Source organism: Nanorana parkeri, unplaced genomic scaffold, assembly GCF_000935625.1.
Source record: "Nanorana parkeri isolate BGI_ZX_2015 unplaced genomic scaffold, ASM93562v1 scaffold587, whole genome shotgun sequence".
NCBI classification, from domain to species: domain Eukaryota; kingdom Metazoa; phylum Chordata; class Amphibia; order Anura; family Dicroglossidae; genus Nanorana; species Nanorana parkeri.
The window spans coordinates 551,830-578,224 of record NW_017306855.1 but is presented as its reverse complement, the minus strand read 5'-3'; the positions used below and the strand labels follow the sequence as shown (position 1 = coordinate 578,224).

Sequence of the window (26,395 nt, the reverse complement as noted above, 5' to 3'; positions counted from 1 at the left end):
GCCGGATACCTAATCCCGCCGGGTGACGTCCCCAGCCGCCGGCAGGTAACAGCGGTGCCGCACGTGACGTCATCACACGCATGTGCGATGACGTCACTGCGGGGTGTCACCCGGTACCCGCACCAGACGTCACCCGGGCTCGGGACTCCTCTGAGGCACTGACAAGGAGGTAGCGGGTCTAAACCAAAACCCCCTTTTTAACTTGCTTCGGAACCCCCACCCTTACCCTGATGACCACATTAGACTTGTATGGAGTTCAAAAAGACCTCAGCAGCTTTTGCTGCCCGTGCGTGCCCGCTAGGGGGCGCGCGCGAGCAGAAAAAAAATGCCGTCTGGCGACGGCAACCCGCCAATGCAGCAGTGCCGTCCGTCCGTTTTTTTACTACGGGCAGACGGCAAGAGGTTAAAGGAGAACTATGAGGTGAGTGATTTACACATCCCCATAGTTAGAGCCGAAGTGTGACTATGAAACTGTCACACGTCCCCGCAGGGATCGCCCCCTCCACTCTCTGATCCTCCAACGCTGACTGGAGGAATGGACAGGGGAGGGGGCCGGCACAGCTGGCTCTGCCTCTATATAGGCAGAGCCTGCTGTCAATCAGCCAGCTGGGTGGATTTCGACAGTATTGTCAGGATCCGTCCTGACTTAAGCTGCTCTCAGTATATCGAGGGCAACAGCTCGCGATATATTTGAGCTTTGGGTCACGGGAGGACGTTAGTATATATCCTCCCGTGACCCTAAAGAGAACTATGAGATAAAAAGGTTACCCCATAGTTCTCTTTTAATTAAATATCAAAACTAAATACATAAATAACCAAATACGATCAAAACAAAATAATACAACTTTATAATTAAACAACTGGCTTCCGGGTCCTTGAAGGCACATAAGGTAACAAAAAGCCACCCTAAACTGCGTTTTCGGCTTCAGATAACCAACGATGGGCCCCCAGCCATAACACCACCGCCTCGGAGACGATATCTGTTGACCGCAGACACTTTCAGCCCACAACTAAGTGGGCACGACCAATTGACCACCACTTAAAGGACACCACACCTAGGATGGGCCCCCAACCGTTATTCCAATAAAGTAGCCATCCAGACCACCTACAAGGACCCCACACTGCCGTGACGTGGGGTGGGTGGGAGGTGAAAACTCTCGGCCGTCTGCAACTTCTTCAACTGCAAACTTCCTCCACCTCCGCATTGCCCACACTTTAGAAAGTCCCACCCTGCCAAACTTTTGTCCAATTTGATAATTGACCCTTCCTTCTACCTTTTCTCTGACTAAGACGTTTAACTCCTTGTGCCTGGCTCCCCTTCTCCACCGTCATGCTGTCCCTCCGCACAATTCTTTCCCTTTCTTGTGCTCCAGGCCTGTCCTACGACTTAAAAAGGTGGCTTAGTTGCTCCAGGTAGTACAGTTCTTGCTGCTGTTTGGCCCCACGGTGACATCAGTGCTCAGGTATGATGGACACCAGCACTGGTTCCATGTCTCCATCTTTTTTTTTACACTTGTTCACCCATAAAATGCTGCCTGCGATGATGCTGAAGGCGTTCCTTTTTGTAAGTGGTCAGGTCTAGATGGGGAGGGAGGCCTGACACCTGAGCTGGTGTCTACTACACCTGCAGCACTGATGTTGACTGGGGAGATGTGATATTCAGAGCCAGCCATCCTTTTAAGCTGCATGAAGCACTGAAATACTACACAGCAGAGATAAACAGCTACTATCCTGTTTATCTCTGGAGTTGGGGTTAAAGAATAAAAGAAGCTTTTGAACAACTTAGGCTAGTGACACCCATCGCCTTCCCCATTCCTATATACCCTCACAACTGCTACTGAACACAGATCCACCTCTGCAGATTTCTATAAACCCCCACTACTGATCACAGATCAGACTCTGCAGATTTCTATATACCCCCACTACTGATCACAGGTCAGACTCTGCAGATTTCTATATACCCCCCATTACTGATCACAGACCAGCCTCTGCAGATTTCTATATATCTCGACTACTGATCACAGATCATCCTCTGCAGATTTATAAATAGATCCTTAAGTGTTGTGAGAACACAACACTGTGAGGATGTTAAAAAAAGCAAACAAACAAACAAACCCTGGGCATGTATACTGTGTCCCTTATGTCAGCTATTAATGTTGACATTTTATTACAGTGTATCTTTGATAGAAACATTAGTGAGCCTAAGCGCAGACACATAGGCGACTTGTGTTGTTTTGCTTCTGTCCCTCATTAGCTCGTATTCAGCAACAACATCTACGTCAATTAGTCATACTACAAAGACTTATGTTGTTGTAGGCTGTTGTCATGTCTTTGATAAGTGTAACATTGCACTTCCCATGTGATGCACTGACAGAATAGCATATACTAGGAGACATTGTGCCCTTCGCCTGATAAATGTCTCTAACGCACAAAGAAATACTGGGGACAGTTGCAATGTCTACTATGCTTTGGCTACTATTTAACAAAAGAGTGACATGTCAGTTCCACAATGCTAATGAAAACTGTCTGCGCGCAGAATAATAACAACACGCAGTGTGCAAAAATGTGTTACAACGCACAACAGCTAATGAGATGTTTACATTCAGTTTCCACACAGCTCCTAAAATGACAACTATAAGCAGATTATTATTTGTTTTTTAATAGATCAGGTATGAATGAGCTGCATGCAAAAGCAGAACTCCAGCCAAGGCACTAAATACACAGTTTAAAAACATATGTGCTTACTATTTTAACCTGCCAAACCATTTGTCATTCTGTTCAGCTAGTCTTGTGATAGTGCACAGTCTGGCAAAGTGACACGTCTATATCCTGGTTCAGCAAACCGGCTTTCTTTGTCACTTATCCGCCTCATGGTTGCTTACTGGACACTGGGGCAGCATGATCATCTCTGTCCAATGAGCAGGAAGGTGATCCAGGAGGCAGTAAATCTGAACCAGGAAGTAGTGAAGCCGAAGCAGGAAGTAGAAGAGTAATCTCCTTGGTTGTACAGTGTGGCAGAGTCGTGTACATCACAAGAGACAATTAAACCAAATTAAAAACCCCTATGGCCTGGTTCACACCTGGGCGTTTTACAACGCGATCCTACGCTCTGTAAAACGCTCAACATGTGAAAACCAATGATTGCCTATGGGCATGGTTCCCATCTGGGCATTTTACAGCGCGTAGGAACGCGCTGCAAAACGCCCTATGCCCAAAGAAGTACAGGAGCTTCTTTGGAGCGTATTTGCCGCGCATATCCATTAGGATACAGCCAGGTAGCCCTCGGAAACGTGCGTTTGTCACGCATTTTTTACCGCGAATCGCGGTAAAAAACGCATGGCACGAAACGCGTGACAAACGCGCATATTCCATACGCCTAGGTGTGAACCCAGCCTAAGGGTTCACGCAGGGGTCATATACTATAAATTCTCAAAGATGTTCCCACCGCACTCCTTACTGGTATGTCAATTTTTAAAGTGGGTGCTGCAGTAATGGTGGATGGCGCCACTTTAAATCCAAATTGTAAAGCATATCACCAGCACACCAAAGTAAAATCTTCAACGAGTGGTCATTTTATTGATGTACACACATCTCGTCATAAAGCAACGTTTTGGGGCCACTCAGGGTCCCTTCATCTGTCATGCTTGATGAAGGGACCCTGAGTGGCCCGAAACGTTGCATTATGAAGAGATGTGTGTACATTAATAAAATGACCACTTGTTGAAGATTTTACTTTGGTGTGCTTGTGATATACTTTACTATCTAATATACACTATAAATTCTGGCGCTTGGGAAGTACAGTAGCCATTAAAATCAATGGCTGTACGCGGTTATACGACAGACACACACGTGCGTATGGACGTGCAGGGGCCTTATCTGTAAAAAGAGTAAACATATATGCATTTAAAGCCCAACGCCAAACAAACGTTATCATGTTTTTGAGCTTCTGTCCAGTTTTCATTGCTTATTTGGGATATTTCCCTTCACTTCCTGTCAGGACAGGAAGTAACAAGAAATCTTTCCAACAGGGACACAGACAAAAATGAATTTTTAGTGGAGTGTGGAAGGGTTATAGCTTCTGACAATGATGACGTATTGCTGTCTGTGCCTTACTGGCCTAAAGACAACCGCTCACCTCATTTCTTGTACAGGGTTTATGGGGACAGGAAGTAAGGGAAAATTCCCTTACCTGCCCCTTATTTGGAACTAAATCCCTCTGTCCTGCTTTCCTCCCCAGTTGTCCCTCTTTTTGGTCTGATGTATTGATCTCTATGAAAATGTTCTATTTATCTACCAAAAGTGTTATTCTGCAATCAAACATTTATATTATCACCTAATTGTCTTGTTTGCTAATTAGAAAAGCCAATATAAAGCAAAGGTGATGGTGAAAAATATAATTTTGGGTTTACGCAATCAATTTTGGCATATAAATTCTTATTGGTACGCATAACTCGGTGCTTGGAAGGCATGTGTCCATTGCCTACATATAACTGGGTGCATGGCAGGGATGTGCTCATTGCCTATATATAACTGGGTGCTTGGCAGGAATGTGTCCATTAACTATATATAACTGGGTGCTTGGCAGGGGCGTGTGTCAATTACCTATATATAACTTGGGGCATGGCAGGGGTGTATCCATTGCCTGTATATAACTGGGGGCATGGCAGGGGTGTGTCCATTGCCTAAATATAAGACTTCATAATTCACTGTTTGGACTCCCATGAACAGAACTGTGGTTTTGGTAGCTATGGCATAGTGTACTGACATCAATACTGCACCTTGCAGAGTATGTTTGCGCTGTTCATCATGTACGTACCCCATTGGCTGAGCTCAGGGCCTGGAAGTATATACTGTAGCTTTTCATGGGTGATAGAGGTGGGTTCCAGTAGCCGTTGTAGGTCCTGTTGTCTCCCACTGTAAATGGCTGAGTGGCTGCTAGCTGTGCCGGTTTCAGTTCTGCGGCAAAGTAATGGGGGGATTCCATGATCGAAGCGTTTCGAAAACTCACGGGCACGGGAAAACATCCACTGGCATCAGCTGCCCGTCCAGATCTCTGTGCCCTTTGCTCCTTTACTACCACTTGGTATACACTACCAGATCAAAAGGAGAAAAGAACAATGAAGATGATGAAAAGCATGAAAAAGATAGGCAGTAAAGAGACACAATATATATTTATAAGCTAATATTGAAGACAATAGAGACAGAGACATAGAGGCTCATTAAAGTAAACAAGCACAATTTAAAGCTGAACTCCGGGATAAGCCAATATTGTCTCGGTGGGCTGGGGGTGGGCTTCATGGGGCGGGGCAAAACAAAACATCATCGGGCGGGGTCGCAACGGGGCATTCTGGAGGTGAGGCTGGGGAATGCCTCAACCGGAACTAAAGGTACCAAACATCACTGCTATTTATAGCTAAAAAAGCTACTTGGATAAGTAACAAAATATCTTCCACATTACAGAACAAGTTCAGTTGAATGTGACATACTGCTACCAAGTTCAATCTCCTTTAAGCCTGCTAGAAACAAAAAAGCAAACCTGCCAGATTTTTGTTTAAATGGGAGCAGTCAACGAGGTACCTCCTTTTGCTTTTGTAAGAGGTCTGTGCATCCCTATTGATAAAGGTGTCACTGTGTTACTAAGGTCTGAACTTCCTCAACTGATGGTTAAGCTCCACACTATACCTAAGCTCTGTTGCCCACCATCCCTTGCTTGTCGAGAAGGCCTCTGTGGGCAGTAAGGGAACTTTGATTGGATAGGATAATGGTTGGCAGCTGGTGCTCCGCTCTAGAGGTCTAACCCGCAAATAAAGAAAGTCAACTTCTTAGTAACAAAAGTGAAGCCAAGAGCACATGGGATAAATAACAAAGCGTTTCTGGCTTGCAATGGTAATACCAAACTTTCTTTTGACAGGACTTTTACTTAAACAAAAGTTTAAAAAGGTTTGCAGGTTTACTTTCACCTATTATTTTTCCATGCTTCCTAAATAAAGTAATGTTAGACTTGGTAGGAAGCGGATTTCTTACGACATTTGGGAGAGAATAGCACGAAAGAAGTACTAAAATAATCTAAAACTGATGGATCCTCTTTAAAAACATAAAGCAATGGCTGCAAAGTGACACCCAGTCCTCATGACTATTGAGCAGTAATAGTCAATAATCACTGCCTAAGTTCCATCTGTATAAGAGAGTCAACTGAGTGCTGGTCCGGCTCGTTTCCAGGCTGACTGATACAGTAACAATAGAAGGAAGGACACTGCAAGACTAATTGCTGCTCTTTAGTGGTTTATTAAAACCCAGACAAATGTGCAGAGAAGAACCATAGTACTGAGGCTTTAGAAACAGGGTAAATTTGACATGTGCTTCTGGAGCCTCTAATAACATATTTACAGAATATTTAGTGAGAATCCGAATAGCCTTATCACACAATTACATGAAATCAAGTGGTGTCTCTATTGTTCCTAAATGGCTGTGTGATATATTCATTATGTTGCTAAAGTATCTGTGTGCTGTCACGTCCTGCCTGTAGCCTTCACCGCCGGCTAGCACCACTGTTTTTTAGAATATGTAAACAAAAGTGATGTGTAAGTCTCTCCAGCCAGGAAATAGCCTCTCTACAACCCGTTTAATGCACATAGTGACTGACATAATCTGGGTTGCTGTAAAGCCCAAGTCCAGATTGCAAGAAACTTGGTGAAAGTTTGGTCCCCAGGTATATGGTATGCAAGGACTACTGGTAAGTGGAAGTCCCTTGGTGCACAGAAACCAACCCCTTCATCCTTAATGTCACTCATATCAGTCCAAAAAAACTGGAGTGTTCACTACAAACTGTCAGGATAAGCCAGGTTAGGATAGGCCTAGCATAGAAAGAAACTATAAGGCTGGTATTTTTCCCAGAAAAAGGTGACAAATTTAGGTTAGGACCAGAAAAGAAGAACATATATAATAAATATAAAGGAGGTAACCATAACAGGAAAATGCCCTTCCCGGAGATCTCATGAGATTACAGATGAGATTTCCCAAGCAATGCACTGTTGATGTAGCCTTCCCAAGATGCAATGCTTGGGCACATTACATTATTTGTGCCAAATCGGACTAGGAAGTGGAAAAAAGATATTGTAAGTAAAATAAAAATATGTTAATGAATGTAAGATGATTTCATATCAGCATGCAGAGCTTTATGCTTATTTGATTTCTAGTCAAAGGGGGTAAAGGTCCACTCTAAGCACTAGATCTTTTTAGGGGCTCCACTCCAGATTTTTTTGCAGTCATTCAGAGGAAAGGTAGAGTCCAGGAATTGTATTATTTACCTTACAGGTGCCCCCCGAGACTGTGCAGGTTTCAACCAAACAGTGATTGTAGTTTCAGTTTCATTCAAAGGGAGCTCGGGTTCCGAGTCAGTCAACGAAGGCGCTGTGAAATGAGAGAGAGAAAGTTTGTGTTGTATGGAATAACAACAAAAAACAGAAGCCTAGGAAAAGAAGAAAAGCCTAAGCAAATACAGAAATAGGTGACCATATAAATGACATAGAGGTAGAGTGATGTTCCTTAAAACAGGCCCTCGAGGACAATGACTGGAACCACTAACAAAGGCTGTTTTATGATATACTTTATACGGTCATAGGTGAGACAGTTGTATAGGTCTATTAAAATGTTACTGAGGTACAATTTAGACTGAAAAATAAACTTTGAGAAGTATACAAGAAGCACATCCTATCTGCTCAGTAGTTTTTATTTAGCCGTTTCTGTAGGACACCAATCCATCCTATTTCCTTTTATCAGTAATTTTGTGATCTGATATCCCAAGCTTGTGAGTCCAGACACACTCACTTTTGGCTCTTTGCCACATACAGAAAGCCTAGTGTAAAAAAAAGTACTGAGATGTTTCTCATAGTCGCTAATCCGATTAAACCTCTCTTGGAAGTTTGAAAGCAACTGATGATATATGAAGAGAGAAGGCTGCACAAGGCTCAGGAATTCTACTTCCCTTTACCCTAGAAATGTAGAACATACCCAGGCTAATTAAAAAGGCAAAAATCAACTTATTACACCCTAACACCAAAGCAATTTATCTTCTCCTATAGTAAAGTGAATTCTGATTGGTTGCTATGGGATATTGCACCTTGCACATCATCACTGCACTGCTTTGTTTCTGAATAAGCATACTACATTGTTAGTGATCCCTGAGAACAAGATGGGGTAAACACTCCAGCAGCTTTTCATCTCAAGCTTCATCTAGACGGTACTAAAGTCAATAGTCACCTGCTATTTTAGTGGCAATGCGAGTGGTGACAGGTGGTCCAAATCCTTTGCTGGTGCTAGCTCTGATAGTGAAAGAGTAGGTAGATCCAGGATATAGGCCTACAAACAGATGGTGGGTTTCATTGCGCAGTTTGAAGATCCGGCCCTTCTGATTTGACAGATCTGCACTGGGGTCTAGAGAGCCTACTGCCTTGTAAGAGATCTGAGGGAGAGACACAGAGGTAGATTGGTAATATATTGTGTGTGATCCAGCCAAAGTTGCCAAGAATCCCTCTTACTGCAGGACAGTCCTCCAATTTGGCAAATTATCCTGCATCCCCCATGTCCTGCGGAATGTTCTGCCAGCCATGGGGGGAGCACACAAGTTGCCACCTCATGGACATATGAATCCCACTGTCATTTTTTCCTGTTGGGATTATTGGCAACAATGGACCCAGCTGAGAATCTTGTTGGGTGGCTGATTATTGAATATCTGATGACTAAAACTAAACAAAATTGTACATGTATAAGGAGATGATTGATGGGTTATGTACTGGAATGTTGTCGCCTGATACCTCATACATCGATATAACTCCATTTGTCTCATTTGGAGCTTTCCACTGAAGATAAATCTTCTCCTCAAAAGGTCCTCCCTGTATGGACTCCAGAGGGATAGGGGCCGGCACTGAGGGGCAGAGAGTTTGAGTTAATAATCACCAACATGGTATAGGTCCATCAAGCTTATTCAATAAGGCTGTGCAATTGGTGGTGATTATGTGCAATGTGAACAAAACCCAAAGCAACCGCTTAGATTTCCAATTGATGGATTCTAATTGTCGAATGACAAAAAAGGAAAACCTTTAACCAACTGCTACGGGTTACTGCTCTTTACACTGCCTCATTGAATAAGGCTGCAAATTGTTTTTTTTGCAATTGCTTTGAAGCAGATGTATGGAAATAGAATCAAATGCTGAGCAATTACCCTACACAACCAGATTCTATGTTTTTCTGAAACATAAAAACTGGTAACCAATGGCAACATCTGCACCTATGTTCCGGTTTATTTTGTCCTGATATTCATAAGTCAACCCCATTACATTGCAACTCCATCTAAATCTTTTTTTATCGTTTTGGATAGAATTGGAAAGAGATACAACCAGGTTTTGTGTATCCCCACTGGAAGATGTATATTATGTATTTGCAAAATTATGCACTATCTGCACATACTGGGGGTGCCTTGAGTGGCTCTGGGCTTCTGGTGAGTCCCTGCACCTTTAAGGAGGAAGAGGCTATCTGCAAGGCAAGCTTGCTCTCAATGGACTCATTTGCATATAAAGTAAGTTATATGTGTGTCCCAGGTTGGGAGTTTAGGTATATTTGAGTTAGGGACCACAGGTGCCTTGATTGGCACTTTCTTTTTACTTTTGGGAAAGGGAAGGGAACAATTGGAGCTGTCAGATTTCTATTGCTGTTTTTTGAGCCCACTTAGCAGACATTGTAACTTCCTGTCCTATTGATAGAAGCCACCAGGACAAAAAGTAAGGGGCATCTCTTCAATGGAGGCACAGAAAAGAAAAAAGAAGAAAAAAAACAGACACACGTTCTAACTCTTCTCACTCATTCAAAAGTAAAAAAAAAAAAAGGTTTCAAGTGGAGTTACACAATAGCATTCTTTACCACAGGTAACAACCCCATCACAACAGATCTTAAGTTATGACTGTAATTTAGGGTTTACCATCCTCTTCGGTGTGTACCACTATCTCTCCACTTTCTTTCTTCCCCTCTGGATTGCAAAGAGCCAGTTTGAGGTATACGGCAGTGTGCGGTCGCAGGCCACGTAAGGTGTAGTGGCTGGAAGTCAGAATCAGCTCTTCAGCTTCCACTCGCTCTTCTCCTAGCTGATAACTGTAGTGTAGTGTCAGGTTATAACTGTGACACCGAGTGACTGTATAGCCAAATGGTTCCCACTGTAGCGTCAGCTGTCGAGCACGAATATCCACCAATTCCACATTCTGAGGCCCATGCACTGGATCTGTAAAAAGTAAATAAATAGTATATTGTTAATCACTTTAAAGTGTACCTGGTGTTAATATATTTTTCATGTTAAGTGCATGCATGCTAAGCAATGGGTAAGGGTAACAAAGCCAACATTGTTTATTCATCATTTAGGGTCAGCATGTACTTCCTGGGCGCAAAGTTCACACAGTCATTATTATTATATTATTATTATTATTATTACAAAATGTAGGAGGCAGTACAGTTGCAATACAATTTCAGTACAGGAGGTACAGGAGGTAGGAGGGCCCTGCTCATGAGATCTTACAATCTAGTAGGAGGGTCAAGTGATACAAAAGGTAACAATTGTTTAGATTTAATTATTGGAATGAGATCGGCTTCCCAAAAGATGGGTTTTTAAGGATCGCCTAACGCTGGGCAGCGTAGGCGATAGGCAGACATATTGGGGTAAGGAGTTCCAGAGGATGGGGGACACTCTGGAGAAGACCTGGAAGCGAGCATGGGAGAAGGTAATTAGAGAGCTAGAGAGCAGGAGGTCTTGAGAGGAGCGGGGAAGACGGCTTGGGTGATATTTTGAGATGAGGTCAGCGATGTAGGCTGGGGTGGAGTTGTAGATGGCTTTGTATGTTTTTGTTAGTATTTTGAATTTCATTCTTTGGGCGATTGGGAGCCACTGGAGGGATTGGCAGAGAGGGCCAGCAGACACTGAACGGTTGGTAAGGTGAATGAGTCTGGCAACAGCATTCATGATAGACTGAAGGGGGGGGTTGTCTGTTTAGTGGTAGGCCAGCAAGAAGGGAGTTGCAGTATTCGAGGCAAGAGATTATAAGGGAGTGAAGCTTTGTGGTTTCGTTAGTTAACAAGGGGCGTATTTTAGAAATGTTATGGTGGTTGAGTAGGCAAGATTGGGATAATCTCTTGTGCCTGTGCAGTTCTTGACTTCGTTTACAAATATGTGACACAGAGCAACCCCCAATGTAGCCACTCACCTTGACTAGCTACAAGGTTAAGCTGGGTTGGAATTTCAAAACGATGATTAATTTCGAACCGCAGTAGCTGAAAAAATGTAGGGAGCAGGATATCAAATGTTCTCGAACTAATGATATTCTAACAGTGAATGTAGTTTTTGTTTTGTTTTTTAATGATAAAACTATATGTATACTGTTGCTGTACATTGTGACCTGTCACGAATGAAAGGCTAAAAATTGCGACATTTATCTTACACAGGGCTAAGTCTTCCTTGCTCCTGGTGGACAAACTGGGCAGTGGGGGCAAACGGGAAGGTAAGTATGTGCAGATGCTGAGACATGCTTTAAAGTACACTTGGTGCTTTGATCTGCATGGTCAAGTCTAGGCTAAGTGCCCAGGAGTAAAGCTGAAGCTGAGAAGAAGAAGACTGGCGTAAGAACAGAAGAGAGCCAAACTCTCTTCTGTTCAACTCTTGATCAATTGAAATCCACGGAGTAGAACACATGCTGATATCTATAACTCCAATGTGTTTTGGTGGCCAACAACTCTCCGCCTTCAACAGGGCTTGAAACAATAATATAGGAACTTAAAATAACTCAAAGGACTGAAACCAAAGGAATGTCTTATTAAGTGTGGTTTGAATTCTCTTTTTGAACTGTAGTTGCATAGTGATCAGTAACAGTTGGACCAACTGTTTCTGATCACACTGCTGAAGGGTCTTCCTGAAGAGTCTTCCTTAAAGCGTGCACTTTGATGTTAAAATGAGAGTACTTTTTATTTAAATTACAGTTCCAGTTTTAATCTTAACTCCAGATGATAACAAAAAGCAAATTAATGCATCCCTGAATTTATATCATTACATGTATATTTTTTCTAAATGCAGGCAGTATGGGTACTTGAATTTCACCTGATATCAGCCTCTTGTAGTCTGTGCACAACTGAACTAATGCTGGGAGAGGGGGGAAGCAGCACAAAGAGCCAATCATGTGTGCTGCAGTGCAAAGAGCATTGCCGACTAATGGAGAGGACTGAGTGGGAGATGAGCTCATCAATGTGCTGTATCTCATTTCATGGACTATTTTACAGGCTGTGGTTGGGACCGGAAAAGACCCTGCCAGACAAGTTTGGCTGTGTGGTAGAGCTGTGTAAATTTCAGGACTGAATGGGCAGACATAATAATCTTTTGGCAGGAAAAACAGCTTTCATATAAGTATTTTACCTGTGTATGTTGCAGTTTGCCTGTGTTTAGCTTTAGAAAGTCCATTAATAGTAGTACCAGGGTAAATGCCCCTTTGCCCATTCACAAAGCAGTCCTGAAATGCCTGTTTATTCCAGAGGGGCACAACATTCTTACTGCTGTAAGATTCTTCAATAGAAAATCACAAGGGCAAGCCAACATAATAGATCAGTATATCTGAGTTGTATTCTAGAAGTATGTGCACGGGTCTGTAAAAGTATAATGAGGTGAACGTAGCCAGCACTATAACAATGGCAAATATTCACTTCTTCCTTTACAGTATTTTTTTTGTCATTACATTCTTTATGGTTCTTCTTTGTACAGTTCATTCTAGCTTTCCTCCCTTTTCATTTTACAGCCTAATCTTCCATCCTAACCTAATATCACTTTTTATTCAGCCAAGGTCTGCTCGCTGTTCTTATCATTGTCCTTTTATTTCTTCTATGTAGACTCCCATCTTCTCTCTCATCTTGTTATTCCTATCTTCTTCAGCTTTGTTACTTAAAACTCCATCATCTCTATTCCCCTGATTCTATGTCACCCTCCCCTGTGCTTGTGTTAAAGCTGAATGACAGGCTTTGTGGTTGTTATCATACAGCAGGGAGGGGATGGGGGGGTCAGCGGCTAGTACCAGCTCACGCCTCATGAGAGGTGTCAGACAGCCCGTGTCACTCACACAGCCTGGTGCCTCGCATCTCTGCCAGGACCTGCCACTCTTGCTGTCACTTAGCACTCCGGGACACTTTGCTTGTCCTTATCACTGAGTGATCAGTTACAGATCATTCACCCCATTGGAGCCCTTGTAACTTCTCCTTTAACATCTTGAGAGCTCTTGCCTCACCTTGATATGGATTGTCTGTGAAAGGAACAGTCATCCTAAACTTCAAATCTGTCTACATAGAAGCAAAGTTTATGTCGCATTATTAAAAAAATAATAATACAAATCTAAAGCCAATAGTACACGTTTCTCCAGCAAGGTCCAACTGGCTTGAGAAAGAACTGCGACAGATCCGCAATGTCACCATGTTAATTTATTGGAATGCTTCTATATTGCCGACAACAAAAGTTAAGTATGTTTTATGAAGTGCCCTGTTAGCATCACTGCTCCAGTCATATAGTGGCCACGGCAGAGAACCAACACTGTGGAGGAGAGAAGCGAGCGGTGGTGCAGACTGTGCTCGCTGTTCTTCTCTGTCCAGTGAAAGAGCATTGAAAAGCACAGCCTGCTGTTGAGGTAAGGGAGGGCAGGTAAGGGAGGGCAGGAGGCACACTGGGTTAACTTGTTAAATTTGGATTTCATTTCTTCTGTATTTCCGTTTGTTGTCCACTTCTTGTTATAATTGCCTATTCGTTGTCCATGTATTTACAAGACTACCCATTTGTTGTCAATGCATTACCATGCATGTCCAATGCACAGTCCCAACTGCCTATTTGTTGTCCATGTATTGACAAAACTATCCATTTGTGACCCCATGTTCAGTGGGTCGCCACATGCCTTCCACTCTTCTAGATGAGAGGCTTCTCAGCCTCCCCCTAGTGCAGCACTGTCAGTTCTCATGCCAAGCAGCCATTCATATGCTGCTTGGTGCCAAGTGTCAGCTTAAGGTGGGGTGGGCTGGAACTATAGCCGTGAGGGAGCTCCATCCATACATGCATTGCTTACAGCTCCCCCGCATGTCCTGTAGAGGTGCCTGGACCAGAGTGACGTCTCATTCTGGCTCCCGGCATCTCTACAGGGTGCGCAAGGGAGTTGTACAAGCAATATATGGATGGAGCTTTGCCACAGCACAGGAGTCCACTCTGGACTCAAGGCTGGGGATCCACTCCAGTTCTTGTAATGTAGGGAGACTGGGTGTATCGTAAAAAAAAATTTTGGAGTGTGTGAGATTATGGCTGTGGTTGTGTGTGTCTGTCAGTGTTTTTGAGGGCCCGTTCATACTAGTAGTGTGTGTTAATCGAACAGCCCTGCTATGCGTTCTGGTGTGGGAGGTGCATTGCGCTGCCATTCCTTTGAATGGCACCCCCAAACACTGCAGACGAGCAGATGGCTCCCTACATATTGTTGAAAGATATTTATATGTCTATGGCTAGATGAACTTGAATTAGACAGTGCTGGTTTGCACAGGTACTGCTTTCAATGATTAGCTGCTGTTTGAACAGTGGGTGTAAAAGTATAATGAATAATTAAATCATCAATGACTGATAGCCTGGTGAGCCGTCATCAACATTCATGCACGTAGCCTAAAGTACATGTGTGCCTCCACCTCTTATTACATTTTTAGTGATAATAATGGCATTGACACAATAGAGTTTATACTGATCATGATCTTTAGACTTTTTATTGTATCTCTAATACAATAAAAAGTCTTTCTTATTATCAGTTGGGAGTTTGTCTTCATTTTGTTAATCACTGCAGACGTGTTTTCCTACCAAATTATTTATTATTATTTTTTGCCTGTATGTCAGGCCTTTTCCCTTCTCTGTACAGTTTGTCCCATAGACTGCGCCCATTTACCATTACATTATTTAAGGTAGATCAAAACTCTCACTCTTGTTTTTAGTTTTGTAGGACACTGTAAGTAAAACAATCACAATTTTAAAAAGAAATGCATTTTTTCCCCTTTCATTGTTCATATGTTCTCTCCTGTAAAGTAGGGGTTGGCAACCTTGGCACGTCAGCTGTTGCGGAACTACAAGTCCCATGAGGCACTGCATGACTCTGACAGCTACAGGCATGACTGCTAGAGACAGAGGTATAATGGTATTTGTAGTTTGACCAAGGCCGGTGTGCCAGCTTGTATGCAGTATGTATGCACCCTTCATCTCCACGGTGGATTGCTATTCATAGGCAGGAGATCAAGCAATATTTCCACCTCCCAAATGCCTTTTTTTATATCCAAAGAGTGATTTTACATTAAAATACAGCACCGCAGCATCATGCCAAGCACTTGGCATGTGGTTGCTGTGTAGTCCCATTGACTTCAATGGACGCATTAGCATACCTCCCAACTTTATCAGATGACAAAGAGGGAGACCTTTCAGCACAATGTATTGAGTCAAAGGGCACATCCCTGCCACATCTCCAGTTATGAGGACCATTAAGAATTTATATGCCAAAAGTGATTGGTAAAACCCAGAATTGTTTTTTTGCCGCCATTACTTTTCCTTTATGATGGCTTTTCAATATAGTAAAGACAATATTGAAAAATAAAGATTTTATTGCAGATTCGTGATGAGCCTGGGCTTGGTGTCAACCCAGTTCGCCTGAGTTTGCCCAAGCCCACTCCAAACTCTGACCAACACCCCCTTCTCCCAAACCAATCAGTTGCGGGAAGGCGCATTACCCACCCCACAGCTATACGTCACAAAGGCGCAAGGAATGCCACCACCGCAACTGCTGACACTGATTGGGTCGGGAGGATGGGGTGGTAGTTTTGAGCGGGCTTGGGCAAACTTTTTCATAGATATCTGTACATCAGACCAAAAAGAGGGACAACTGAGGTGTGAAGAGGGACAGAGGATCTGGTTCCAAATGACAATTGGGAGGTATGCATTAGACAATGGCACCACTGCATTAGCTGGAAGCCACAACTGCAAACGGTAGCCATGTAAAACTGTAGGTGGGTGGTTGGGGAGCGGTAAATATCATGGATCAACCACCTGATTTTACAGCCCCGCTGCCACCCATGCAAATGAAGCCGTAGAGATAACACAGGGCACACGACAGGTCTGAATTTCTGGCACAATCAACAGTTTTTTGCACCTATAACACCGATATAACAAAATGCTTCCAATGGTGTACTTAATAGGCCAAAAGAAAGCAAATAGAAGTTGATTGTTAGGGTTTACATACACTTCATGTGCCAAGACAAAACGCATCAAAGCTCTGCCAGTTTGATATTCGATGGAAGCTATACAATGAATACAGTTGCAGGGCAAGATTTGTAGCTTCACCTTTATTAGGACGGGGTCATTGCCAGCTCCGAAAAGACCAGAGAATAACAATGCTTATTTATCCCCTCCGATGACAGAGTGATTAGGCCCATCGATACGTAGAGTGAATGCACGCAAGCAGCAAGCCATAGGCGTCTTCAAGTGATAACGTAACCATTCACGGAACCTTCACCATGTACTTATCCCAGGGGCTGGTTAGCAAATATGCTTAGACCCTAATTATACACAGCAATTCAGTGTTGAACATAATGTAACGCAAATGCAATCTGAGAGGTCACACAGAGTTTATTATACATTAATTATCCACAATTAATTCTCTGTGATGGAAGTCACCTATTGCTTTGCGCAGCCAGAACGGATCTCCATGTGCTGCGGAATATCTACTTAGTATGCACTTGGTTACTGTTCACATACTCAGATTTTCAGGTAAGACCCAAATGTGGTTCCTCCCCTCCCCTGTCTGTTTGGAATATTATTAAATCACGTATAAGAGTGGGAGAGAAGGAAACTTTCTATGATGTTCACAGTTATCAATCAGCCTTTAATTGTGCAGGCAAGAAAATAAAATAGGAAGCGCTCACGCTCATTATTCAGTACAATCAGAATTGTGTATTTGATTGATGTGTGCTTGAAGAATGATCAAATAAAGAATCAATTACCTTATACACTGGCCTAGAAATATTACTTGACTTTGTTGGGTGTTTGATGCAGTTATTTTTAGAAGTGATTTAATAATCTACTTTCTGTATCTAAAGCCGAACTTTGGCTAAGCAGCTAAATTGACAGTTAAAGCTGACCTCCGGAATAAGCAAATATTGTCTAAATACAAGACTCATATGTACACTATTTCTACTTGAATCCTGGGGCCTGGCGTATAAAACTTCCACTTGGCATATAGCCATATATCTGGGTGGATGCGTTCGCATGGCATTATCATCCATAGAGGGCACTGGCGAGTATAGGAAATTCCCATACTTCTCAGCATCATCCAGTGTCTCCAATTTCAAGCCACCAAAGTCTCAATACACTGTTTGATACTTGAGTTCTGGAAAGTCTTGATACATGTTCTCCCTTAGTAAGCCCTGATGAAGGGGGTATTTTGTATGAGTCCTCAAAACGAGTTGGCTTTTTCTCAGGTCATGTAACCAAATACCAAGAGCTAATACTGTAAGATGTAAATCTGCACCTGTCATGAAAGGTGAAAGGGCCACCTGTTTGGGTTTGCTCCCCCCCCCGTTCTAACGTTCCCAATTTAACGTTCCCCCAGTCTGACCCAGGCACATGTGCATGCAGCCGAGTCAGACTGGCTCTTGTGGTGCCGCACCCTTTCCCAGTGCTGGTAATTACACGAGGCAGATTTCACCTGCTAGTTGTATGTAAAAATGATTGAATTTATTTAATTCATTTTAAAAAAAAAGAATACATGTGTAGACTTTTGGATTTGAATACCTGTCTGGAGTTCAGCTTTAATTTCCTGTATTGCTCTATAAAGTAAAATGGGTGTGTTTCTACCCTTTCCCCCATCATCATCACCACCACCATCGCTCCACTGCTACCACCGTAAGACCATGAATATGTTGTTGTTCAACTGTATTTCCTATATATTGGTTGATTCTATACTACAAAGAACCATCAGTCTGTGTGACACCATCATTTGGCTTTGTAAAAGCATTTTAACAGAAATGGAGGGAATATATTTTAAATTGAATACCAGTTCAGATCAGTAGTGTATCTTGGTTTTGTGCTGCCCTAGGCAAGACTAAAACCGAGCACCCCCCTAATCCCTAATCTAAATTAGTCCCACCCCTTCCGGTTTAAGACATTTTGCATAACTTGTCAGTTGTGGGATACAGCGCGCACGGTGTATCTAGATTCTGACAGGTTGCGCTATCAACATAGCAGGATGCTCTAGTTCTACCTTTGGAATAGCCACCTTCTCCATTCCTAACTTGATGGGCTCCCTAGTTCTGCAGCTGCAACACCGATCTTCTGACTTAATATGCTGGGCCCTCTTATTCTGCAGTTACCCATCTTCTGCCTTGGCCGCTGGGCTCTGTAGCTCTAGAGACATAACTCTGAACGGAGTTTATAGGCTGCACTTCCTTGCAGCCAGCAAATATATGTAGGAGTAGGCGATATAGGTGGACACGTTGATCCCCAGTCAAAGAAGCACCAGGTCCAGGAGTACTGGCAGTAATTCATGAAAAATGTATAATATATTTTTTTTTTCTCTCAAACTAACTGGTTTGGGGGCAGCATTTTTGGCGCCCACCTGGAAAGTCCCGCCCTAGGCAAATGCCTAGTTTGCCTTGCAGTAGATACACCCCTGGTTCAGATACCAGTGCCGATACTTGGCATTTTCACGAGAACTACCAGGGTTGCAGTGGTTGCAGCTGGGACCTGGCTCTGGCGCTCCACTACTGTCCTGAAATCATTAGTCTGTATTGTTGTAGAAAAACTGTCCCATGACAATAAACAAAAATAAGTACTTGTATCTGTGAGTACTTGGACAAGTATTAGTACTTGTACATGAACTTGTACTTCTACCTAGTACGGTACTTGGTATCTGAACATCCCTACTTGAGACATATAAGAAATTTGTGTTTAACTCAACAAGTCACCAATCTTGCAAATCAGAAAAACTAGTCTTGGGTAGAGTTGACCTTTAAGGTGAACCTGACACTTTGCCTATTCATAGGGCCTTGCCACTCCTCCGCCAATCTGTGTACCTGTACACTGGAAGATCAAAAGGGTTTTCCAGAGTAGACAACCCATTGTAAGCTTGATCTTACAGAGATTTAACGATTCCAACCCTGTGTCCATGTGACAGAGATGACAACTGGCCACTCAGGTGCCATGGACTACATAATTCACGGAATGTGAGAAGGTCACATGGTTCACCTTAACTGGGAGTACTGGGTATTTGCAACACCTCTGGTTGAGTAATAAGGCAGAGATGAATCGAGTAGGGTAGCTGATAGAAGCGGGCTATAAAGAGTACCTGTTGTTTTGCACTGAGTTGGCAGAGACAGGTTCATTTTAATGATAATCACACTGCATCTGTATACCGCAGTGTAGACGTACTTCCCTGTTTTAAAAAAAAGGAAAAGCAAAGCACTGTCACATTGCCTCTAGTGGGACACAGCTGAGCAAACAGCAAATCCCTCTCTGCGAGCAAAAAGAGTTAACAGCTAAATCCTTCCCTGGGCCTATTTAAATCTACGCCGAGCGCATTCGGATCCAAGTCATTTCCGCACATTATCATACACTTTTTGCTTCATTTATTTTGCTCTGTCCCTGGAAAAATTGTGTGTCTTATTTTCAGTGTGATTACATTTTCATCATGACATATTCGCAGCCTCAGACAATGGGGCTGCAGCTCTCGGAGCTGACTCATGGAAGTGGGAGCGATCGCGTACGTAAAGAGAAAAAAAAAAATCTGTCCAGCTTGGCACGTGCAATGAATCCTAAACTTGTATGAGACAAAAGAAGAAGAAGAGAGGCAGAGAGGGCAGAATGGGGAAGAATAGGAGAAAGAAAATAGATGAAACAGAGCGAATAGAGGGCGTAAAGAGAATAAGAGAGAAATTTAATTGATAAATAGACAGAGAGGAAGAGAACAGTAATTGAAAGGGAATGCATATCATGTTTATTTATTATAGCTGGGACTAATTAATATTTTTTTTAATGTATCTTTTCATTAAAGGTAGATATGAAATATAGCATATTATTTTGCTTTCTCCTTTTGAAACAGCAGGTGGAGCTTTAGGATCCACTTAAAGGGGAACTATGGGGCTAAGGCTTTTCCCCATTGTTCTCCTTAGGGTAACGGGAGGACACAAACTAGCATCCTCCCATCACCCTAAGCTCAGTATACCGCGAGCTACAGCTCGCGGTATACTGAGACACCGCAGCTGGAGTGGATCCCGACAATTATGTCTGGATCCGCTCAGGTGCGTGAGTGACAGCTGGCTCTGCCTATCTAGAGGCAGAACCAGCTGTACCCACAACCTCCCCCGTCCGATCCGCCAGTCAGCGCTGGCGGATCGGAGCGGGGAGGGGGGAATCCAGCCCCTCCCCTGTCAAGGCAGAGGGCTGTGACAGGATCGAGAGGTGAGGGAACGCCTGTATGTGTAGGTCGGCTAGAACTATAAGGTGAGTGAAACGCACTCACCTCATAGTTCTCCTTTAAAGATCTCTGGGGTCTTTTATTTCTCAACAGCTCAAGCCGAAATTCACACACCAATCAGAATGACTCATCAGAATGATATATCTTTTATCAGATGGTACTGTCAGAAGATTCAGTAAGACAAACAGAGCCTCAAAGCAAACATTGTCTGCTTTTGATGTCCCTTAAACTAACCCATAGTGCTCTGGGAATTCTTCGTCATTCTTTGTCAATATTGTTTTTTGATCAACACAAATTGTACATGTGCTGCCACTGTTTTATTATTATTTATCATGCTTTTGTGTCTTGGTATATCCCTATAATTTATATTTTACCCCCAATGTGTTGTGTATACGGGTACAGCCCTTAGTTAAATACTCCCAGCCTCTGCTTCCCATTTCCTTTTTCACCCTCTCTCTCAATGTTAAGAGGGCTTTACACATGTGTTACAAGGCTTTAGAAAGAAATATCTTTCCACCTCCAAGAAATGACAAGCAATTACATCCTCTGTGTTGCCAAGCCTGAATAAACTACATTGGATTCTACTCTGAGTCTTCTTGGTGAGTTGGACCTTGCCTGTGGATACCTTCAGTTCAGCAGCTTGTCATACTTTCCGTTAGGGATGCAGCGATACAGAAACTAGTATCGCTATTGGTGCTGATACCAAGTATTTGGGCGAGTACTCGCCCAAATGCTCCGATATTAACCCCCAATACCGGAATCTGAGATTTCCTCTGACCGGCAGTGCCACGAGGGAACATGATGCTGGCCAGCCAGACAGCCGGGCGGCTCCACGCTAGCGGAAGTACCTGTATCAGTACTCAGTATCGGCAAGTACCAAAATATAAGTATCGGTACTCATACTCGATACTGAAAAACTGGTATTGGTGCATGCCTACTGTCCGTACAGAGTGAATATCATGTGCAAATACATAAATCAGGTTGAGACAGAACAGTACGCATATAGCAAAATGAAGATATAAACAAAGGTGTTAATACTTACCAGCTTTCAAGGAACTACAATATCAGTTGGTCCAAGCCCATTATAGTTTCCCTATAGAGTGTATGTAAACCCTAACAATAAACTTATTTGGTCTGTTAAATAAGATAAGGGTGAAGGTCCTCTTTAAGAAAGATATTTTGTGCAAACTTTCTTAGTGCAACAAACAGTATAATTGAAGCCAACTGTTTCCTTCTACTAGCTTATGCCTACGTGCCAATAATGAGTGTTTGGATAGTGCAAAAGGTTTGGTGGGTTCAAATGCACAGAGATTGTTAGAGCACAGTCTAATCTTGTGTAACAACTGATGACTGATCTGCCTGTAGATTACCAATCTTAGAAAATGGTGCTGATAGTGTTGTATAGCAATGCATTTATGAATGTGTTAATTTTATACAGAATCTAGTCTATTTAATTTTTGAAAGGCAATTAATTAGCTTCCCATGGGGACTGCCTGCCCAGTAGGCATCCAAGTGGCCAAGAATTCAGACTGCACAAAACTGCATCCATTCCGGATGCAGACGGATTATGGGCACGAAGCAAATTCATTTGGCATGGACATTTATTGGTGCATTGAATGTCAGCAACTGAGTATTTGTTGTTGGGATAACATACAGTATATTGTTTCAGGCACATGGAATTCTCAGTGTGAATATTAGCAGTGCACATTAATAATATAATTTCAGCAATATTCTCTGAGTCAGTAACACCAGTTAGATTTAGGGGTTAGAGTGGGGTTAACGGTTAGGATTCATTTATAGGTTGTGGGTAGTGATGCACCGATACCATTTTTTCGGTATCGAGTACAAGTACCGATATTTTTCTTTCGGTACTCGCCAATACTGAATATCGATACCAGAAGTCCCATTAAGGAAGCCAGGCGGCGTGTAATGACTCGTCACCTGGCTTCCTGATTAGTCGGGAAACCGGGCGACATATAAAGACTCGCCACCCACCCAGCAGCTTTAAGTAAAGCGGGAGAAAGCTGCTGACTACAGATTTTAAAAATTGGGCCCCCTGGAACTTTGATCCATAATATGCTAATATAAACAGTATATTAGCACATTATGGTAGACTTACCTACCAAATCTATCCCCCTCCGGCTCTGGAAATTTGGCACAACTCTTGTTGGGGTTCCAAAAGCTCCCAAGTGCCCTAAAAAGACACATGATGGTAGCTGGTGCAAATCTGAGAGATTAGTTCATTAAGTGGTGCTGTACTGGGACCAGTCACAGCCAAGCTTTTTTCATGTATGTCTAAAACTGGGACAGTAAGAAGTGTTTCGAAATAAAGCAGAGAGTGATCTGGGGATCTTGAACTTTGGAAATTTGTGGTGAAGCACAATTCTTGTTGGGGTTCCAAAAGCTTCCAAATGCCCTGGAAAGACACATGACAGAACCTGAACAAATTTGGGTGATGTTGTCATCAAGGGGTTCTGTACTGGGACCAATCATAGCCAAAGCTGGAAACTGGCACAGTAAGAAGTGTTTCGAAAATACACCAGAGGTGGAAAGAGGATGTGCAAATTATAGGTTCCAGCAGGGCCCAATCAAATTACACCTCCAGTTTGGACATTCACAGATTGCTAATCAGTTACCGTACTTTGCCTTGTTCAGTAAGCCTTCTAAAGGGCAACATCACATGAATGTGCAAGTAGACAGCAATACTTTCCACAATGAAAGCAGGAGCAAGGGAGGTGACAGATTAAAAAAGAAAAATAAGTGAATGCAGAAATAGATATAGAAAAAAAGCAAGGAACGATGCAGAAATGAAAGCCGGTTATGACTTGGCACCGAGGAGCTCATGAATGAGAAGAGAGAAGGATAAACATAGAAGCAAAAGGAAAGAAAAATAGGGGCCAAAGAAAGAACAGCCCTGAACAATACAAGCATAATAGAAAAGATGGATGCTTCTGGGAACTTGCTGCATGTAAAAAGGAGCAGGATGACAGATGAGGGAAGGAAACAGAAAGTGCAGAAAGGAATAAAAGATTAAGGAAGAAAGGGCTGGGGGAATGTAATTCACCTGCAAGACCAGTGTGCCTGTGCAGATTGGTGAAATTGGAGCTGCATCTGCCCACATTTCAATAACCGGCCACCCCATGCATTAATACAACAGCAAGCCTGGAACTGCCCTTGCTCTGTGTTTATGCACAAGCTGTGTGCTACCTGTCTCTGGGATCCTTTATCTGCATCGAGCAGCCGAGCGCAGGCTGAAATCAAACCGTGGCAGGTGTCCCTTCACTGGCCGAAGCAGAAAGCCCCAGAGACTGACACTTAATGCAAGACTTATCTCTATGCAAGCTCCCATTTCTATCACGGTGAGGGAGAGAGGTTAATCTATAAAGGTTGCACAAGACAAAGCTATAAAAATAGGCCTGTTCACCTCCCGTGCAGGAGTTAGGACAGATGAAGAGCAAAGTCTGAATATATGAGGATAATGTGGCCTCAGCGACCTGACTGCTGCTTACCAACTTTCACAAAGTTTTTACTTTCAGTAGATGTATTTTAAATACGTTTCTGCATAGCAAGTAAAATAAGGCAGTGAACTGCTAATAAAATTCTACACCAGTCAAGTCTAATGTCTGCGCAATTTATCTGTGTGTACTGTCACAGTGCTTCTAGGCGGGAGTGCAGCCTCTTGGCATAAAATTCAGCCTTGTGTAATTTTTCCTTTGAGTTTTCCAATGTGGGTGAGCGAGGCTGCAGTGGGCTTAGAAAGATGGCATGGAATTGTGGAATGTAAACTTAGATTTAGTGAAGATGAGGCAACCATGTAGACCTCCCTTGCTACTTATAAACTGATAATCTGCTGCATGCTATTTTCTCCCTTCTCTGTGCTTGGTATATTCATCTGAGAGGTCATCAGCTGCCCTGGGTGAGTAGGTCTCTGATGAAGGTCGGTGGTAACCTTTCGTTACCTACGATATCTATTTAGTATTTGCTACACATGCCCCACTGTTGACACTAACCAAAGCTACTTCTGGAAGCACCTCAATAATGATCTGTGGGAAGGGATCTCCCTAGCATTTTTGCCGCTGGTGGACAGTGACACGGCTAAAAGTTGGGCGGGGAGCTGTGTAAGGGCTCTCCATCTTCCTGCCTATCTCTTAGCAACCTGGGACGCTCTGGCCATGTCTCACCAACCTCCTGGTAACCAGTGACATCACTGGTTGCCAGGAGTTTGGCGGGACATGGACAGAGCGCCCCAGGTTGCTAAGAGCCGGGCGGGCGTCTCCCCGCTCTCAGACGGCTCTTAGCAACCTGGGACACTCTGGCCGGAAAGGGGAAGGCACACTGCTGCTCTGCCTGCTGCCCCGCCAATGTGATCCAATGAGATGCTGTTCATTATAGGGACAGCCTTGTCTGTGACTTTCATGTGCAAATGAAAATGTTAGCAACTAAAACCTCTTTGTTATTATATTGTTACAAGGCACCATTTTCCATGAGCAGGGCTGAGTGATGGGGAATATGTTTTATGCATTAATTGCCCCTTCAACGCTAGTCATGATTTGACGAGCTGCTTGCTATTATTTGTTGAGAAGGGCAACTACACAGCTTTAAGTAGTAGGATGACCAGGTACAGTAGATTTAACCATGAAGCAAAATATTGATGTTTAGTGAGTCCTGAGAGTCAGTTTAAAAGCAAAATGTTCATATTTCTATGCAATGTACCTTTCAAAGAAAACCCTAATGAGATTTTTTGGTGTCCCATTGGGCTGAACTACCAATACCTTCTGCCCCATAGTCACAAGCAAGAAGAAATCTCTCCAAAATAAAGAAATCCCATCTTAGCTGTGACCAGAACATTGGAAGTTTTCCCTTTTCTGGTGACAACTCAAAATGTGGTACTTTCCCTCACTTTTAATCCAAGCTAAAGCTAGTAGCCACTGCTCCAGGCTTGCTTCTGTGATAGACTACAAACTCAATACAAATTAGTAAACTAAATGTGAGACTGTAGTCCATCAGGGGAGTGAGCTTGGAGCGGTGACTACTTTACAACACACACAGGGACAATGGGGAACAAAAGTAGCCTCCCTTCAGGAGGAAGGACAGTGTCAGCACCAATTCAGAGATGATTTGAGCATCTACAGTCGATTGATACGCAAATAAGACACATTTTTGTAATGTAAACACTTATAACAGCTTTGAAGAAGCCTTCTAAAACACCTCATCGGTGGGTGTTAGAGAAAAGCAGACACAGTCAATAAGCATACAAGTTCCTACAAAGATGTCTCTCATTTGCCTGATGAAAATAAAGTTGATATTTATATTTATTTTTGCATTTCCTTATGTCACTAAAGGTAGGATTTTCTGTAGCTTGCAACTAATGAGCTACACATTTGAAGTAGCTGAAGAGAAATGGTTGCATCCTGTAGTGTTATGCTAGGGACTTTTTAATAAACATCATTACACAACAGCAATGCAGGAGACACTACACGTCATCTAATTAAATGATAAGGTAATTAAGCCTAGCATACTGCAGTTTTAGAGGACTGTAGCAAGCTTGAAAAAGCACAAGCTAAATTCAGCTTTTAGCTTTCATGATTTGCATGCATATTTATCCTTGAATGCGAAACAAAATAAGAAAATTAGAAACAATTCACAATATGCTAAACTATAGTCTGGAATAGTGCTTTTTTAATGTATTCCTTCCTTTTATAGTGAGAGCGGTTTCCCAAAAAACTGAAATCAAACTGTATACTCGGGGTCTAAGTCTGTCTATAAGATATAAGACCTCTTTATTTTCCTGCAAATTGGGCATTACATGACAACAACTGAGCTGCTTTCTGACCACTGAGATGATCCTTAGG

At 42.9% G+C, this 26,395-nt stretch overlaps 1 protein-coding gene across 8 annotated transcripts in view; it reads right to left on the bottom strand.

The window, feature by feature from the left end:
- The window catches only part of PTPRT (protein tyrosine phosphatase, receptor type T), a 301,471-nt gene that overhangs the window by 85,137 nt on the left and 189,939 nt on the right, over positions 1 to 26,395 (bottom strand). For 7 of the 8 annotated variants that reach the window (XM_018562607.1, XM_018562609.1, XM_018562610.1 and 4 more), the window contains exons 8-12: positions 9,974 to 10,270; positions 8,814 to 8,923; positions 8,260 to 8,461; positions 7,308 to 7,410; positions 4,817 to 5,090 (exon numbers count right to left, since the gene is read on the bottom strand). In XM_018562607.1, coding sequence (XP_018418109.1) covers positions 4,817 to 5,090; positions 7,308 to 7,410; positions 8,260 to 8,461; positions 8,814 to 8,923; positions 9,974 to 10,270 — 986 coding nt within the window. The remainder of the gene's footprint in view (positions 1 to 4,816; positions 5,091 to 7,307; positions 7,411 to 8,259; positions 8,462 to 8,813; positions 8,924 to 9,973; positions 10,271 to 26,395) is intronic. The other variant, XM_018562614.1, reaches the window with a different exon arrangement.